Source organism: Sus scrofa, chromosome 16 (assembly GCF_000003025.6).
Source record: "Sus scrofa isolate TJ Tabasco breed Duroc chromosome 16, Sscrofa11.1, whole genome shotgun sequence".
Lineage (NCBI taxonomy): Eukaryota > Metazoa > Chordata > Mammalia > Artiodactyla > Suidae > Sus > Sus scrofa.
The window spans coordinates 24,445,511-24,464,105 of NC_010458.4; the positions used below are offsets into that span (position 1 = coordinate 24,445,511).

Here is an 18,595-nt window from a genome sequence, read left to right on the forward strand (position 1 = left end):
AAATGATATCATGTGGTATTTGTCTTTCCCTGTCTGACTTCACTTAGTATGATAATCTCTAGGTCCATTCACGTTGCTGTAAGTGGCATTATGAAACCATGTGTATTTTTTTTGTATTCCATTTCACAAAGTTTTTATAGCAAATTTAGTTTGCATTTGATTAGGATATAATTCACTCAGACTGTATTAACTAAAATCAAAATCAGAGAAGAGTCTCTGAGGAATTTACATTCTGTCTAGTGAACTTGTATATAAGTGAGGTGTTTACACAGATCTCTTCCTAGGAGTTTATCTGGCTCTTAAGATAATATTTAATGTATACACCATAGTACAAGTCCTTTCATTTTTTTCCCCTGTACCTCCAATTCTGTCACCTTGTAGAGATCTTACTTTCATCTATTATTTCTTATGGTTATTCTTTTTGCATAGAAGAATAGCATAAACCAGGAGTTCCTATTGTGGCTCAGTGGGTTAAGAACCTGACTAGTATCCATGAGGAGGATGTGGGTTCGATCCTTGGCCCTGCTCAGTGGGTTAAGGATCTGGCAATGCTGTGACTGTGGTGTAGGCTGGCAGCTGCAGCTCCTATTTGACCCTTAGCTTGGAAACTTCCATATGCTGCAGGTGCAGCCATAAAAAAAAGCAAAAGAAAAAAAATTAGTATAAACCAGCAAAAGAAAATTTACTTTGCTAAAAACGTGAACTTTGAAATAAAACTTTCTTGATAGCTGAGAAAGATACTCCTGGCATAGAGAAAATAAAACAGAAGTGTTCTGCTCTCTTTTTTCTCAGTGTCCACATCCCTCCTGACACTGAGCCTAGGACGTGAGTTCCTTTCTGCCCTTGACGAGAAGTTAGAAACTGAAAGTGTATGGTCTACATGGAGCAGATGGGGGTGGGGAAGTGAGGCCATCTGTGGGGTTTTCTAGAGACTTCCTTCCCAGCATGTGAAAAATTTGTGTGACGAGAACTGCTTAGAAGAGGAAGATTTCAACAGGCCCATCAAGACAGGGGATGGCTGTTCATCAGCCGTGGATCCAGACTGTGACTTGAGGAAAATGAAAACTAGACATTAGAAATGAATGGTTTGGGAGTTCCCTTCATGGCTCAGTGGTTAACAAAGCCGACTAGGATCCATGAGGATCTGGGTTCCATCCCTGGCTTTGCTGAGTGGGTTAAGGATCCAGTGTTGCTGTGGCTGTGGCGTAGGCTGGCAGGTGCAACTCTGATTAGACCTCGAGGCTGGGAACCTCCATATGCTACAGGTACAGCCCTAAAAGGAAAAAGCGAAAAAAAAAAAAAAAAAAAAAAAAAAAAAAGGAAATGAAGAGTTACGGAAGATTCCATACACAGAGATGGATAATATTTGAACCCTCACTCTACAGAATATGACTACGGAATCCTCCCCCAACACCTCTCCCCTGACTCACTTTTACTCCGTCTCATCTCCTTTTGAATTTGGAAGAAAATGCATTCGGTATTTCATAATTAGGATTCATTAATATCATCACCTCACACTTACTACCTCACTTTTCTCTCCTGTAAGTCACAGCAACAAGGCTCTGCCATGAAGTGAGCAATTTCTCTCACCTTTGTCATCATGGGGCTCTTTACACTTTTTCTCATTAAATTTGTGATGCTCTCAGTTACAAGCTTTTCGTGATGCATATTCTGCTCTTAACACCTAGCACCCTCTTTTCCCAGGCACCCTCATCTTTCCACAGTGCTGCATGATTTCGGCTGCTCTGGGTTTTCATGTACCTTCTCATTTATGCATTCCTTCATTCTCTCCTGAGGGTACCAGTAATTCCTTGCTTCTTTGCTAGTTCTGGGTTGTAGCCACTTTGCCACTTTATACTATCCAGTATAAAGCCTGTACTTTGCTAAGGTCACTTATTCCAGGGTACAAATAATCTCAATTATTTTTCTATGTAGACTCTGTATATCTGGCCAAAAGATTCTGGAGTTTGATGTTTTACACTATTACTAATTCTATTATTAGAACTAATAATCACATTTAAAAACAAAATTTCACATACAGTATTTCATTCGTTCCTCCCCGAAGCTGGAGTTTAAATTCTCAGCTCAGAGTTCCCTTCGTGGCTCAGTGGTTAACGAACCCAACTAGGATCCATGAGGATGGGGGTTCAATCCCTGGGCTTGCTCAGTGAGTTCTGGCATTGTGGTGAGCTGTGGTGTAGGTTGCAGATGTGGCTTGGATCCCATGTTGCTGTGGCTATGGTGTAGGCCAGCAGCTGTAGCTCTGATTAGACCCCTAGCTTGGGAACTTCCATATGCCATGGGTGTGGCCTTAAAAAAAAAAAAAAAAAAAAAAACTAAAAAAAAAAAATCTCAGCTCACATACAAACCTTTCAAAATTTCCTATTCTGATCCAAAAATTTTTTTACCAAACCCTAGTAATCTACCTTCTGTCCAAGAATCTGTAATCACTGCAGGTGATGTGTTAAGATTTGTTTTACTCCTAGTTGCTGAGATGAATAAGGAGAGGAAACCAGTCACAGGTGATGTAGGGCTCTGGCCAGAGCAACCTGATTGACTGCAACATCACATGCAACCTGGAAAGAGGGAACAACTAAGAGAAGACAAACAATGCTGCTTGCTTTTTCTGATGTGTGGTCTACACGTGTCTTGGTGTGGGGGTGGGGTTTAGGTAGATGACTGTATGAGCTCTCTTTTCTGCAAACAGCTGCCTCCTGGAGTCAGTGACATGAGTTACCCAACAATCAATTCGGAGACCTGGGGCACCATTCTGGTTCATCCATTGTCCCCCTAGGGATGGTTTTGATTGTTCACCTGGCTGCAGCTTAAAATTTATTACCAGGAGGTTGAAGAAGGATGTGAACTGACATGAAAACCATTGATTTTATATTTTCTTGTAGTGAATGGTTTCTTTCTCTTTGTCTAAGTTATAGTGATTAAAAGAGGAAAATGAAAATGACTCCATGCCTCACACCATACATAAAAGCAAACTCAAAATGATTTAGAGGTCAAATATAAGATGTGACACCATAAAACTAGAAGTCAACATTGGCAAAACATTCTGTGACGTAAACTGTAACAAAGTTTTCTTAGGTCAGTCTCCCCAAGGCAATAGGGATAAAAGCAGACATAAACAAATGGGACCTAATCAAACTTGTAAGTTTTCGCACACCAAAGAAAACCATGAACAAAATGAAAAAACATCCTAAAGAATGGGAGAAAATATTTGCAGATGATGCCAATGACAAGGGCTTAATTTCCAAAAAATATACAAATAGCTCATATGCCTCAATACCAACAACAAAAAAACAATCAAAAAAATGGGCAGAAGATCTAAATAGACATTTCTCCAAAGAAGACATACAGCTGGCAAATAGGCTCATGAAAAGATGGTCAACATGACTAATTGTTAGAGAAATGCAATAAAAACTACAATGAGGTGCCACCTCACACTGATCAGAATGGCCACCATCTAACGGTCTACAAATAATAAATGCTGGGAGAGGGTGTGGAGAAAAGGGAGCATTCTTACATTGTTGGTGGGAGTGTAAATTGGTGCAACCACTATGGAAAACAGTATGGAGGTTCCTTAAAATACTAAAGATAGGACTTCTCTTGTGGCACAAGTGGATTAAAGATCTGGTAGTGTCACCACAGCAGTTTGGGTTGCTGCTGTGGCCCAGGTTTGATTCCTGGCTTGGGAACTTTTGCATGCTCCAGGCACAGTCAAACAAACAAACAAACAAAAACAAAAACCAAAAAACAAAAAACCCCATAAAACCACACTGAAAATAGAGTTACCTTTTGATCCCACAATCCCACTCCTGCGTTTTAGCTGGAAAAAATGAAAACTCATTTGAAAAGATACATATACCCCAATGTTCGTAGAGGCAATCTGTGTCTATCAACAAATAAATGAAGAAGATGTGGCACACACACACACAATGGAATACTACTCAGCCATAAAAAGAATGAAACAAAGTCATTTGCGGCAACATAGATGGACCTAGAGATTATCATACTGAGTGCCATAAGTCAGAGAAAGACAAATATCATGGGAGATTACTGATACATGGAATCTAAAATATAATAATGTTTCTTCTTTACAAACAGAAAGACTCATAGACATAGAAAACAAACAGCATAACAAAAGCGGAAAGTCGGGGAGGGATAAAATAGGAGTACAGGATTAATAGATACACACTACTATATATAAGATAGATAAACAGCAACTATTTACTGTACAGCACAGGGAACTATATCCAACATCTTGTAATAACCTATGATGGAAAAGTATCTGAAAAAGAATATTTATCTATCTATATATCACTTTGCTGTACATCTGAAACTTACACAATATTGTAAATCAGCTATACTTCAATTAAAAAAAAAGAAAATGACTCAAAAGGGAGGCGAAAATGGCATTTAAGTAAGGTCAAGCTCATGTGTAAACATCTTACTGTCCAGATGAAATTTTGATTCAAAGTATTTCTTTAAACTTTTGAAGCTTTTTATTTTATTATTATTATTTTTTTGCCTTTTTAGGGCCACACATGTGACATATGGAAGTTCCCAGGCGAGGGGTCCAGTTGGAGCAGTAGCCCCTGGCCTAGACCACAGCAACACGGGGTCCAAGCCGTGTCTGTGACCTACACTTCAGCTCATGGCAACGCCAAATTCTTAACCCACTGAGTGGGGCCAGGGATCAAACCTGCAACCTCATGGGTACTAGTCAGATTTGTTTCCACTGAGCCACGATGGGAACTCCTTGTGAAGCTTTTTAAATCGCTTACATATAAGTGTGGCTAAAATGTAACAATGCCAAATTTCTAGTATGAATAAAAACAATAAAAAATGACTCGAGTTGTACAAGCACACTTGCCATTGACTGAAGTTATTTTTTGTCTGCTAGGGTAAGTAAGGGTATTTTGGATGGCAAGCAAAGAGGAAGGCAAAAAGCACAGGGTGTGGTAGAATCATCCTGGGGATTTTTTTCAAGCTCCACACGCTAAATGTTCCAACTCATCCTGTTTTCTTTTCTCTAAAGGTTTCTTTTTCTTCTTCTTTTTAAAATCTTTTTATTTTTGGCTGTGCTGCAGTGTACGGAAGTTCTCAGGCTGGGGACCAAACTCACACCATAGCCATGACCTGAGCAAATGGGATGGGGTGCCACCCTGTGGAATAACTTGGGTACAAAAGTGATTCAAAACTGTTGGGATCCTGGGAGTTCCTGTCATGGCACAGAGGAAATGAATCCGACTGGGAACCATGAGGTTGTGGGTTCCATCCCTGGCCTCGCTCAGTGGTAAAGGATCTGGTGCTGCCGTGAGCTGTGGTGTAGGTCGCAGACGTGGCTCAAATCCTGCTTTGTTGGGGCTGAGGTGTAGGCCCACAGCTGTAGCTTGGATTCAACTCCTAGCCTGGAAACCTCCATATGCCGCAAGTGCGGCCCTAAAAAAAAAAAAAACCAAAAAACCAACTACTGGGATCCTGGATCCTTCCGGCTCTACTCTCCCATTTTTATTGATCAGCTCCTGCTAACAGAGTTGCAGAAATTCACTGGCAAGGACTGGGATATCTTCGAAGGCTCCCCTATTTCGATATGGGTGAATGGGACTGAGGTGCAGATGCTGGTTGCTTGCCTTCCTACATTTTCCCTCTGTCATCTATACTTGCTAAGTGGGTTGGATGGTAGCAATGGTCCATGTCTCAGAACCTGTGCATGTGACCTTATTTGCAAAAAGAGTTCTTGTACATATAATAAAGAATCAAAAAAAAGTAGATATAATTAAGAATCAAAAAAAAAAAAAGAATCACGTGAGAAGACCACCCTGAATTACCCAGGTGAAACTAAAGCTAATGACAGGTGTCCCTGTAAGATACAAAAAAAAGGGAGACAAGAGAGGAGGAGGACATGCAAAGGCAGAGATGGACTTGGAGTGATGCAGCCACAAGCCAAGGAATGTCGGGAGCCAGCAGAAACTACAGGAGGCAAACAAACAAAAAAAGATTTTCCTCTAGAGTCTTTGGAGGGAGCACAGCCCTCTCGATGCCTTGATTTCAGAATTCCAGCCTCCAGTACTGTGAGAGAATAATTTGTTTTAAGCAAGTAATTCAGTGATAATTTGTTACAGGATCCATAAGAAATTAATATATCCACTTTCGCAAAGATCCAAAATGCCTTTGTGTGGTATTTCTACAAATGTCCAAGCCACCTGCATATAAGGTTTAGGATGAAGGGCAGAAAGTCTTACTTCATGATTACCTTTTATGGGCCACCATTTGTTACCACCTCAGAGCAAAGTGTCCTGACTGAGATGGCCCCTGCATTGGAATGACAGAGTAGGGGATAGGTCACATGCAGCAGGTGAGCTTTGTGGCTTTTTTTTTTTTTTTTTTTTTTTGCTTTTTAGGGCTACACCTATAGCATATGGGAGTTCCCAAGCTAGGGGTCCATCGGAGCTGCAGCTGCCAGCCTACACCACAGCCACAACCACAGCAACACAGGATCTGAGCTGCATCTGCCACCTATACCACAGTTCCTGGCAATGCAGGATCCTTCACCCACTGAGCGAGGCCAGGGATTGAACCCACATCCTCATGGGTACTAGTCAGGTTCGTAACCCACTGATCCACATCGGGAACTCTGGTGGCCTTTAACTTGATCTTGGGAGCAAAATCAGGTACAAGTCTGACGAGCGTTGGCGGCACAGATGGCAATAGGATTGATGAAGTATGCTTTGAATCTACACAGCTCAATAGTTCTGCTGGTTTCCTGTCCATGAAAGATGGACGGTTAGCAGAGGTAAAAAAAAAAAAAAAACAAAAACGAAAAAACAAAAAACAGCACAAGTCATGAACTCTTCAAATGTATTAGGGAAACCCCAGACCAGCTTCTGATGGGAGACTACGCTTCAGCTTCTAGGACTTGGTACTGGCTGCTTACCCCTGCCCAAACACGTACTTGGTATACTCCTAGTGGCTGATACAGAAACAATTCCAATCTTGTCAGTCAGCAACCATAGCAATAAATGCCTGGGACATGCTTGACCCAGGGCTTTGGTAAAAATAAAGAGCAAAAGGGGTATGGGCTGGGGGCTGAAGACTGACCTAAGACTCACAGTATTAGAGAAAGAAAAAAATCTTAAAACATCAATGAATTCAAGGCTCTTCATTCTACAGAAAGAGGACAGGGTAAGTGATCTGCCAAAAGTCACACAGCTATTTAGTGCCACGATCAGCAAGTCTTCTACTTGCTCATCCACTGAACTTCCCACTGTCCTGTGTTGCCAGCTGTGGACTGGCAGCTTCTACTGCACCTTACTCTTAGAAACAGTCACAATGATAAGGTTTCTGTGCTAGGAGCTCATAACACACCATGAAGAAGTTATCGCTGTTCCCATTTTATAGATAAAGAAACCAAGGCATGGTACAATCCAGTAATTCACTCAAGAACCATAGCTCATGAATGGCAAAGCCCTCATTCAGACTCGGGTCTTGATTCTGGAGCTAGGGTCTTAAACCACAACCCCTGGGACCTCAGACTTAACCTTGCCAGTGAGCCATGGTCCTCTCCCTCCTTCTTGTTTTTAGAAATGTTTACCCAGAGGCAGCCCCTGCTAACACCTCAGACAAATAAACGATCTTTTCTACTTCCCCTGACCCCTCTCTCTTGTTAACATGGGATTCCAACCCTGGAAATTCATGATTTTTAAAGCACTTGTAAGGCTAGAACAATCGCCAAAGAAATAGCTTGCACCTAGCCCATATGCCACTAGGCGGCGGTGTGACTGCTCGATGAAGCATATCCTTCAAGGATGTAGAACTTCCCCAGAAACCAAGTGACTGAGCCCTGAGTCCAGGGGAGGGGCCCCAGGATTCCAGCAGGAGCTGGGAAATTAGCTAGATGAATAGAAATGGCAAGTAGGAAGCATGGATTTGAACTTTTAAAATAATTTCTCAACAGAGTTCTTGCTGTGGCAGAGCAGGTTAAGAATCCAACTGCAGGGGCTCCAGTGGCTGTGGAGGTGCAGGTTTGACCCCTGGCCTGGTACAGTGGGTTAAAGGGTCCGGTGTTGCTGCAGCTGCAGCTGCAATTCAATCCCTGGCACAGGAACTTCCATTTGCTATGGGCTCAGCCATAAAATAATAATAATAATAATAATAATAATAATATTTCCAAGAGAAATGGAGTCCTTCCCAGACATTTCTATTTGAAACAGGTTAACTTCTCCAGGGTGTCCCACCTCAATTCCTTTGATATTCATGAACACCTTTAATGGAGTTTTTTTTTTTTTTTTTTTTTTAGGGCTACACCCTTGGCCTTTATGGAGGTTCCCAGACTAGGGGCTGAATCAGAGTTGTAGCTGTAGACAGCAATGCCAGATCTGAGCTGCATCTGCGACCTACACCACAGCTCATGGCGACGATGGATCCTTAGTCCATTGAGAAAAGCCAGGGATTGAACCCTTGTCCTCATGGATACTAGTTGGGTTCGTTAACCACTGAGCCATAATAGGAACTCCTAATGGAATATTTTTAAGGATATGGTTTTATTGGAAAGAGCAATCCTGTTGTTTACCATTAATTTCTCAGAGTGTAAGAATATCTGAAGTTCATGCCCCACTTTGTACAGGCGCATGTTTTGAACTACATAAAATCTCCCCTGACAGTCTCCTAGCACGGACAGAAAAGCAGAGCCATGATTTGGCTTGTGTTCACAATCTCATCTATTTTTCTACACAGAATAATCTCGAAGCCCAAAGTATTTTAAGTGGCAAATATTTATGATCTGTTATCAAATATTAGTACACAAGAAGTTTACATAATTTTATACTCAACAGAGCCCTATGAGGTAAGTACTACTATTGTTCTCTGAGGAGGAAACTGAGGCACAGAGAGGTTAAGTGACTGGCCCAAAGTCACACAGCTGGTAGGAGGCAGAGTAATAGGCCCATGCCCTTCCTCTTTTTTTTTTTTTTTTTTTTTTTTTTGCCTTTTCTAGGGCCTCTCCCGCAGCATATGGAGATTCCCAGGCTAGGGGCTTAATTGGAGCTGTAGCCACCGGCCTATGCCAGAGCCACAGCAACTCGGGATCTGAGCCGTGTCTGCAGCCTACACCACAGCTCACGGCAATGCCAGATCCTTAACCCACTGAGCAAGGGCGGGGACCGAACCCGCAACCTCATGGTTCCTAGTCGGATTCGTTAACCACTGTGCCACGACAGGAACTCCCCATGCTCTTCTTTTAATTACTTCATTATCAGTTTAATTAAGGATGGGGTAGGGGGAAAGGCCTTGTGAATTTTCCACGAGGCGGCAATTCGTATAAGAGGGCCAAAGGCTCGAACCAAACGTTGGAGTCATTGGCTGTTCTGAAACATGACCTGCAGCCTTTTGTCATCTGTGTCCCAGTTTGCTGGCATTCCTTCTAAGAAGGCACGGTTGATGGCAGCATAGCCCTGTTTCCCTAATCTGTGTAGAAATTTCACACAAATCTCCACTTCCTGCCAGCTCTTAAACTTTGGGAAATTTCTCCTCTTCATCAAAAGGGTGAGTACCCGCTTGTCAGAAGCCAAGATGAAAGCGGGTCGTCTGTGCTCAATTAGGACCATGGTTCTGGTTTTGTTGCGAGGCTTCATTTAATACCAGAGCCCCGCAGGCCTGCTTGAGAGGCCCTATCCAGGTACAAAACAGCAAGGGACACATTCTTATCTGCTTACCACCCTCCTGGCTACAGGGAGGCTGAGTTGTGGGGTCTGATGTCTACCTCTTCTTCTATTTGCCAACAGAGAGAACATGCCTTGCTGTCAATGATTCCAGCCAGCACACTCTGTGCCGCCAGAACTTGGAGGCGGTACTTTTTCCTGCTGTAAAACATCACACACAGATTTGAAAGAGGAAACCTGGGTAGGGCTGTTACCTGACTCCTGCAGAAGGAAGCGGGAGGGTGGTCTCAATGAGTGGGTCTTCCTGGGGCCTGGGGGTTGGGGGGGGCTGGGCCCCTCCTCACGTTTTGGCTGTGGTGTCTGCTCTGCACGTAGAATCCAAGCCCTGTGGCACTCTCTGAGCCCTGGCAGGGACATGTCAGGGAAGCAGTTGAATGACCCACCCTCTCCCCCCACCCCGCCCCATCAGGCTGCCTTAGACAAGAAAAGTTCTATTATGCCCTCGGGATATTGAGTAAGAAGGCGGACAAAGAGGGGAACTAAAAAGTGTCTGTTCAGCCTGAACGCTTCTGCTGACATTCCCTGCAAGCACGTGATATGTAAAAGGGCAAAACCAAGTCTCCTGCCTGCCACCGTGGCTGTCAAAGAGAGGAACCTGGAAGGTCCAGGAATCTGCTGGCACAGCCAGGTTGTCTGCCTGCGGAGCAGGTCAAGGACGGAGGCTGCGACTAGGGAAGTCCTCTCCAATTTTGTGTGGGATATTTGGGACCGCACTGCATCTGCAGTTGGGAGCTGTAGGGGGCTGCCTGACTGCATGAGCTTAAAGGGGGTGAGGCAGGTGGAAAGCCCAGGGGATTCACTTTTGTCTGCTTTTGGCTAGATTTGCTTCAAAGTCTGGAGAAAACAGAGTATTCCAAAGACCATTCATGTTAAGAGACTGCCACTGGGGTTAAATGGGATTTTAAGAAATTGTGGCTGTGAAATTAACCTCCTCTATCTTCCTTCTATTCTTTCATTCCTTCCTCAGTCACAAGTCATTATGCACCTCCTATATGGGCTGAGTGAGCACTGTGCTAAACTAGAAAGGTGAACGAGAAAAGGCTCTTCCTCTGAGAGGTGGATAATCTTGCAGAGGTCAGAGATGGTCACTTTCCTCCTTGTATAATTTTCCCTTCTTCGATAGTCGGCATTGACAGTTTAGACCCATGTGCCCCATCTGGCCCAGAGCCTGTTTTGCAGCATCTCAAGGTCTAAATGGGTTTCGGATTTTTTTTTTTTTCTCCCTTGCCTCAGACATGCAGAAGTCGGGGGCCAGGGATCAACTGTAGTGGCAATGTCAGATTCTTAACCTGCCGTACCACCAGGGAACTCCAAGTTTCACATTTTTAAAGAGTAAGAAAAACACAGAAGAAGAAGAACAATACATGACAGAGAATATATGTGGCCTACAATATTTACTATTTGGCCTTTTGCAGAAAAAGTTTGCCAATACCTGTTTTATTTTTTTATTTTAATGATTTTTTTTTTGTTTCCATTATAGTTGGTTTATAGTATTCTGTCGATTTTCTTTCCTTTTTTTTTTTTTTTTTTTTTTCTTTTTAGGGCTGCACCTGTGGCATATGGAGGTTCCCAGGCTAGGGGTCAAATGTAGCTGCTAGCCTACACCATAGCCACAGCAACACAGGATCTGAGCCGTGCCTGCGACCTACACCACCGCTCAGGGCAACGCCAGATCAGCAATCGACCAAGGGAGGCCAGGGATTGAACCTGCATCCTCAAGGATGCTAGTCAGATTCATTAACCACTGAGCCATGACAGGAATTCCTCCTGTCAATTTTCTACTGTACAGCCAAGTGAGCCAGTCACACACACACACACACACACACACACTCTTTTTCTCACATTATCCTCCATCATGCTCCATCACAAGTGACTAGATATAGTTCCCTGTGCTATCCAGCAGGATCTCATTGCTTATCCACTCCATAAGTCAATAGTTTGCATCTATTAACCCCAGACTCCCAGTCCATCACATTCCCTCCCCCTCCCCCTCGGCAACCACAAGTCTGGTTTCCAAGTCCATGAGTTTCTTTTCTGTGGAAAGGTTCACTTGTGCCATATATTAGATTCCTGATGTAAGTGATTTCATATAATACCTGTTTTATAAGACAATTCTCGCTTTTTAGCCAGGTAAACAGCAACACCAAATAGGACATTTTCTATCCTCTCTTGCCAGTAGCTATGGCCAGATAACTAAATTGTGGCCAATGGGATCATAGCTGAAGAGATTTCTAGGGCTTCTGTGTAGAGCTCTTAAACTGGGGCCCACCATACCTTTCCTTCCTGCTGGCCAGAATGCCATGAGATGGGTTCCCTTTGTGGCTCAATGGGTTAAGAACCCAACATAGTGTCCGTGAAGATGTGGGTTGAATCCCAGGCCTCACTCAGTGGGTTAAAGACCTGGCGTTGCCACAAGCTGCGCTGTAGGTTGCAGATGCGGCTTGGATCTGGTGTTGCTGTGACTGTGGTGTAGGCTGGCATCGGCAGCTCCGATTTGACCCCTTGCTGGGGAACTTCCAATTACCACAGGTACGGCCCTAAAAAGAAAAAAAAGAATGCCATGGGAGCCCAAGCCATTCAGCTCATTGCTGACTAGGGCTTATTAATACTCTAGAGTCGGCAGTGCAGCTGGGCCCTGGCACCAGGGAACGACTCAGTCACCCCTGGGTCTTCCTGGATGGTTATGAGGGACAGATGCCAAAAACAAGACAAATCTTCCAGAACCCAGTGTGCCCTGTCTTCATGGAATACACCTCCTTTCCACCTCTGGTTCACTCTTGGTCGTGACCCAAAGTCCAGTGTAGACTTATCACCGACTTCTGATCTCAGTTCCTGAGAACCAGGGAAAGGCTGCCTTCCTTTGGCTTCTATGCTGTCTTTTAGTTGTTGGACCTCTGGACTCTGAGCTCTTTAAGGGTGGATGGCAGGTTCTTTTTTTTTTGCTTTTTAGGGCTGCACCTGCGGCATATGGAGGTTCCCAGGCTAGGAGTCCAATTGGAGCTACAGCTGCCAGCCTACACCACAGCCACGGCAACACCAGATCCTTAACCCAGTGAGCGAAGCCAGGGATTGAAACTGCAACCTCATGGTTCCTAGTCGGACTTGTTTCCACTGAGCCACAACAGTAACTCCAGGTCGCAGCTTCTTTGTCTTTGATTTCTAGCTTTTAGTATGGTGTCTTGCACACACAAGGAATTTTATAAATATTGTGAAATGAATTAATTTATTAGAGACCGAGGATAGCTTCCTGGTTTGTAGGGCTATTGCTTTTTTCTATGCATTTATCCCAGGAAAAGATGAGTCTAGCAATTTCCACCTCTGAGGGGTAGACCTCATTTTTGCTTTCTGAAATGAGGGAGAAGGAATATACACATTTAGAAAGACTACATTTTAAAAATTGAATGTTTCGGACAGAACACTGTAAACTGGCTATAATGGAAAAAATAAAAATCATTAAATAAAAAATAAAATAGAAAATAAAATAAAATGTAGAACATACTTGAGAAAAAAAATTGAATGTTTCATTGCATTTGGATGGTAGCTGTGCTTGCTGATAGTGTCTGAAAAGGTTTGAACATTTAATAAAAACAAGAAAAAAGCCATGAGATCAGTTAGGTAACATGATATATTCCTGAAATAAATAGCCCAAATCTGTCTTATCTTGAACTGATCTTATTATTACATAATAATAAACATACAATTTTTATAACATCTTTCCTTATAAAGGAAAATATGTACAATCATCTATTATTATTTGATAGCAATAATGTAAAAATTCCATTTGCTTTTCCCCATGCCCCTCCATGTTATGTGGCTTATAATTAATAAGTGCAAAAGCAGGAATTCCCCTTCTGGCTCAGCGGTTAATGAACCCGACTAGCATCCACGAGGACACGAGTTTGATCCCTGGCCTTGCTCAGTGGGTTAAGGATCCGGTGATGCCATGAGCTGTGGTGTAGGTTGCAGACACGGCTTGGATCTGGCGTTGCTGTGGCTCTGGCGTAGGCCAGTGGCTCTGGCTCCGATTGGACCCCTAACCTGGGAACCTCCATATGCTGCGGGCACAGCCCTAAAAAGACAAAAAGACCAAAAAAAAAAAAAAAAGAAAAAAAAAAGTGCAAAAGCAGTGTTTTGGTATAAACCTCTTTTACTATATGCTCTGGATCTATGTAACCAATTTTTCTGAACCAGCAAATTAATAAGACTTTGCAGACACTATATAGCAGTAGCATTTCCCCCTTCATTTGGATGAAAGAATAGAAAATAGGAGGGACCTATTTTTCTTCACATGGAATCCTTCTTGAGATGGTGTCGAAAGAGGTGGAGTTGGAAAGAATTACTTGCATTATTTTTTTTTAAGGAACTAATAATGTCATATGGGGCTAGTAGTTGCATATCTCCTTTTTGCTATTTTTGTAGCTACTCTCTAAAGCTTTTCATAAATTACAAGGAAATCTGGCAATAAAGTCAAATAAAATAATTCTAAGGTTTCTAAGTCAAAGGATAGATCTCACATTACATCTGCTACTGAGACATAACTAACACCTCAGTGCTTCTGGATATTTTATTAAATGTTTAGGGCTCTCCCCCTCCCCCAGCCAGAGCAATTCTATGCAAAGGATGGTCTCATGAATAGTTCATTCTTTGTGGACTTGAATACCAGGCTTTTTCTTCCCTATCTGGTGAAATTCTATTATGCAACCCAAGGAAATAAAATACTCTAGAAGGAAAATTAGTGAGTGGGGGAGGGGGGTTGTGTGAAGAGGATGGAGGAAGTCAGCTGACTCCATTCATTACCAGCAGCATCAACATCATTTATGATAACAGAATTTCTGTTTTTATAATCCAGGTCAATTCTTCTACTATCCCTATATCTTCCCATCCTCACCTCTACCCCAGACTGAAAAACCTTACCCTGTTTCTATCTGGTCTGTATAACTACTACTTGTGCAGGGTTGGCCTGTTTATACCTATGGCCCATCAACACGTTTGCTTTTTTGTTCCTAAATTAAAATATTGTATGAATTATTGCTCTTAAGGTTTAGCAACTATTAACATTTATTTCCCCTCAGTTAAAAAAAAAAATGTCCTGCTGTATAGCACGGAGAATTACATCCAATCAATTGGGACAGAAAATGATGGAAGGATATGAGAAAATGTGTGTGTGTGTGTGTGTGTGTGTGTGTGTGTGTATATACACACACACGAGTGGGTCATTTTGCTGTACAGCAGAAATTGACAGAAATTGTAAATCAACTATACTTTAAAATTAAAAAAAAAAAATGAAAATGACAAAGTTCATATTCTAGTTCTTTAGGCAGTAAGTGACCCAAAGCCAATGGCCCATGCAGCCACCTTCCAAGGAGAGGCGGCCTGGTTCTAGTGGCTATGACGATTCTGCTGTGCCATTTAGAGCCTCTATTGACTTATTCAGAAAACAAATTATGAACGTGTTTGCAAGTGAAAGTGATTTGGCTTGAAGTTAGGCCCTGGCACCATCCAGGTGGCTTCCTTTCCTAGGATGCTCTGGGTGGTGTGTGAAGACAGATGGGCAGGCCTCAGCCTTCTGCTCACGCAGCAGGGAATGCCTTTGGCAGGAGCCTCGCGCTGCTCTAGACAAGAGCACAGGATGAAGCATGGATGAATTCATGCCTCCCAAAGCTCGTCATTGCCCTGCTGACAGATGCCTGGGTGTCAGGAGTTCCGTCAGCCAGTCCCCATCCCAGGTCATCAAAGGCCCATATTCCCAGAGTGAGTTCATTGCCTGCCACCAGAAACCACCCTCTGCCCAGAAACTAGGATCAGGATGAGAGTAGATCGCATAGAAGAGAAGCCAAGAAACAGGTTCTGCTTATTTTCTTTGACTTTAACAATTATGTCCCCTTCCTCCCCTCAAAACTCCTGCACCTGAATCAGAGAAACATTACAACCTGCAAGATGCAGGACTGGCTCCAGGTTAATGTGTGAAGAAAAGGTGGTTTTTCTCTACTTTTTCTCTGACCCCAACTTTCTTCTCTAACTTAACCTTCCTTCTTGCTTCCTGGGAAAGCAGAAAACTAGCTGATCAAAGAGTTTTCCAACTCTCAGCATCTAAGATTCTAAAAACACATTTAAAATAGGAAAAGAGGCAGGGAACCTGGAACAATTTCCAGGGATTCTACCATGTGGGGTCCTATCAGCGGGCAGAACCTTTTAAAAGAGGCCAGCAAACTTTGAGTAGTGGGCATGGGAGACCCACAGCCCCCTCCTCATTCTTAAGCCTCTCCTTTCCTGAGTTTTGTCATACACAAAAGTGGTCATTCAAAAATTTACATTATGTAGAGCTAGCAATAAAATATATTTGAGCATGCCCCTAATATCTGAGTATTTGTTAGTGAACTCTATCCATTCATATATACTACTTTGGGAATATATTTTATCCGTTATAAAAGATAAACAAAAATAGAAAAGAGATTAAAAAAAAAATACAAGAGTTCCTGTCATGGTTCAGCAGTTAACCAACCTAACTAGTATCCATGAGGACAAGAGTTCAATCCCTGGCCTTGCTCAGTGGGTTAAGGTTCCGATGTTGCCGTGAGCTGTGGTGTAGGTCACAGATGCCTCTCAGATCCCAAGTTGCTGTGGCTGTGGTGTAGGCCGGCATTTGTAGGTCCTATTTGACCCCTAGCCTGGGAACTTCCATATGCCAAGGGTGAGGCCCTAACAAGACAAAAGACAAAATAAATAAATAAATAAATTCTCTTCATGCTCAACATATTGGCTACGAACCCTCCTTTGGAGGGGCCTCCACTTTGGAGGCCACTGGAGAAAAGAGTAGAGAGAGGAGATCACAGCACTGGAAGTAGCAAAGGGCATAGGGACACCAACAAAGCCTGTGTTCCCTACCGGTTGGTTCCACCCATTCAAAGGGGTTCCTTTCTTAGCTGGAGAATCCAGCCAAACCCTCTGTCTGATCCGAAGCCTGGCTCCTCACCCCATTCTGCCCCCTCTGCGTTACCCCTGCGGTCTCTCCTGAGTCTGAGGCTCTCGCTCCTGCTGTCCTAACCAGGTAACCACCCAAGGCGCATTATCACCTAAACGTCCAACGGGCGCCCCAGTCACCCATTCTCACGGGACCCAAACGTGAGCCCAAAACCAGCGTTAGCCTCCCTCCCCCAACACCCACAGCCACGTCTCCTCTGCACGACTCTGTGCTTCTCTGTCCCAAGCGTCTTCTGCCTCCTGCTTGCTCTCCTGCCCCAGCGCCCTGCCCTCGTCACTTCTACCTCTGTAGCTGCCGTGGCCTCTTACAGAACTGCTCTGCCTCTAGCCCCTTCCCAGAGCTGCCATGTGTACTCTTCCTGTGATCAACTGGCGCACGGTTGCTTAGAGCCCTTCTGTGGCTCTCCAACCCTTCAGAAAAGAAAGAAAAAATTAAAACACCTCACCATGGAGGAGGCTCTCCTTCCTGTGTCCTTGCCACACCTCCAGCCGCACGTGGCCTTGCTTCTGCATCTCACATGTCCATACCGCCTTTTCTTCATTCTGTTTAACCCAGGCTTCAGCTTCGACTCCAGCCAGAGTTCACCTCCCCCAGCAAAGGCGGCTCTGACCTTCCCTCTGGGCTTCCAGAGGACTTAACTGTATCACGTGACAGCGTTTTATGTCTTGGTTCCACCAGAATTGCCCAGGGTAGGGCCCAATCCTTAATTTTTATCTCCGTGTCTTTAGAATAGTAGCCCTCAAAGGAGTAGCTGGAGTAGCTGGAGTTGCTTCTAAAATAAGTGTGACTCCAGGCGGAGTAAGAGCCCGCCACGTCTTGGGCAGCTAGCTCCCTCTCCCAGGTGACTCTCATTCAATTCCTCCTCAATGTTCAGCGCAGTATCTGTGCCAAGCATTCAGTTAACAGCAGTGAGAGAAGGAATTCTTTCTCTCTTGTCTTTCCATCCTTGATAAGTGAATGCACTCATATGGGCCGAGACAGACTCTACTTTTGTTTTTGTTTTTTGGCTGTGCTTCTGGCATGTGGAAGTTCGCAGGCCAGGGGCTGAACCCGAGCCACAGCAGCGATCCGGGCCACTGCAGTGACATTTCGGGATCCTTAACTGCCAGGCCACCAGGGAACTCCTGGAGAAATTTTAATATGGCCAATTAAAGGCTAAAGAAATTGTTACTTTTCTTAGGTGGGATAATGACATGGTTAAAATGGAGAAGGCCCTTATTCTTAGGAGATACATACTTAAATTTTTAGGAAATGAATTGTCATGATTTGTACAACTCTCAAATGGTTCAGGCAATTATTTATACACATGCATGTAATGTGGCAAAATGTTAGCAATTGGATGAATCTAGCTGAAGGGAATTCAGTTGTTTGTGGTATTATTGTTTAAGCTTTTCTATGGATTTCTAAACTTTAAATATAAAAATGAAGAAATAGGACATTCCCATCGTGGTGCAGCATAAACAAATCCGACTAGGAACCATGAGGTTGCAGGTTCGATCCCTGGCCTCACTCATTAGGTTAAGGATCCAGTGTTGCTGTGAGCTGTGGAGTAGGTCATAGACACAGCTTGGATCCCACATTGCTGTGGCCATGGTGTAGGCCGGCAGCTGTAGCTCCAATTCTACCCCTAGCCTGGGAACCTCCATGCCAAGGGGGTGGCCCTAAAAAAAAAAAAAAAAGTGAAGAAATGTAAAAACTAGAGTGTACGTAATTATTCAGATTTGTGGCTTTCATTTGAAAAGTCTGACTTCCTAATACAAAAGTTAGCTGGAGTTTCACAGAACCTCCATAATTTGCTCTAACTACTTGTTTCATTAAAGTCACCTCTCAGGTCAGAGGAGGCATTTGACTTGCAACCCATGAGGTGGAGGTCAAGAGCCTTTGA

General features: G+C 43.5%; 1 protein-coding gene across 4 annotated transcripts in view; it reads right to left on the minus strand.

The window, feature by feature from the left end:
* The window catches only part of FYB (FYN binding protein), a 175,230-nt gene that overhangs the window by 112,972 nt on the left and 43,663 nt on the right, over positions 1-18,595 (minus strand). Inside the window, exon 1 of one of the 4 annotated variants that reach the window (XM_021076647.1) lies at positions 17,156-17,562. The exons of 1 other annotated variant lie outside the window; for it this stretch is intronic. In XM_021076647.1, the coding sequence (XP_020932306.1) occupies positions 17,156-17,251 (96 nt within the window). In that variant the 5' untranslated portion in view covers positions 17,252-17,562. Of the gene's footprint in view, positions 1-9,922; positions 10,149-17,155; positions 17,564-18,595 lie in introns of those variants that run through there. 2 more of the 4 variants (XM_005672430.3, XM_003133908.6) reach the window with 2 other exon arrangements.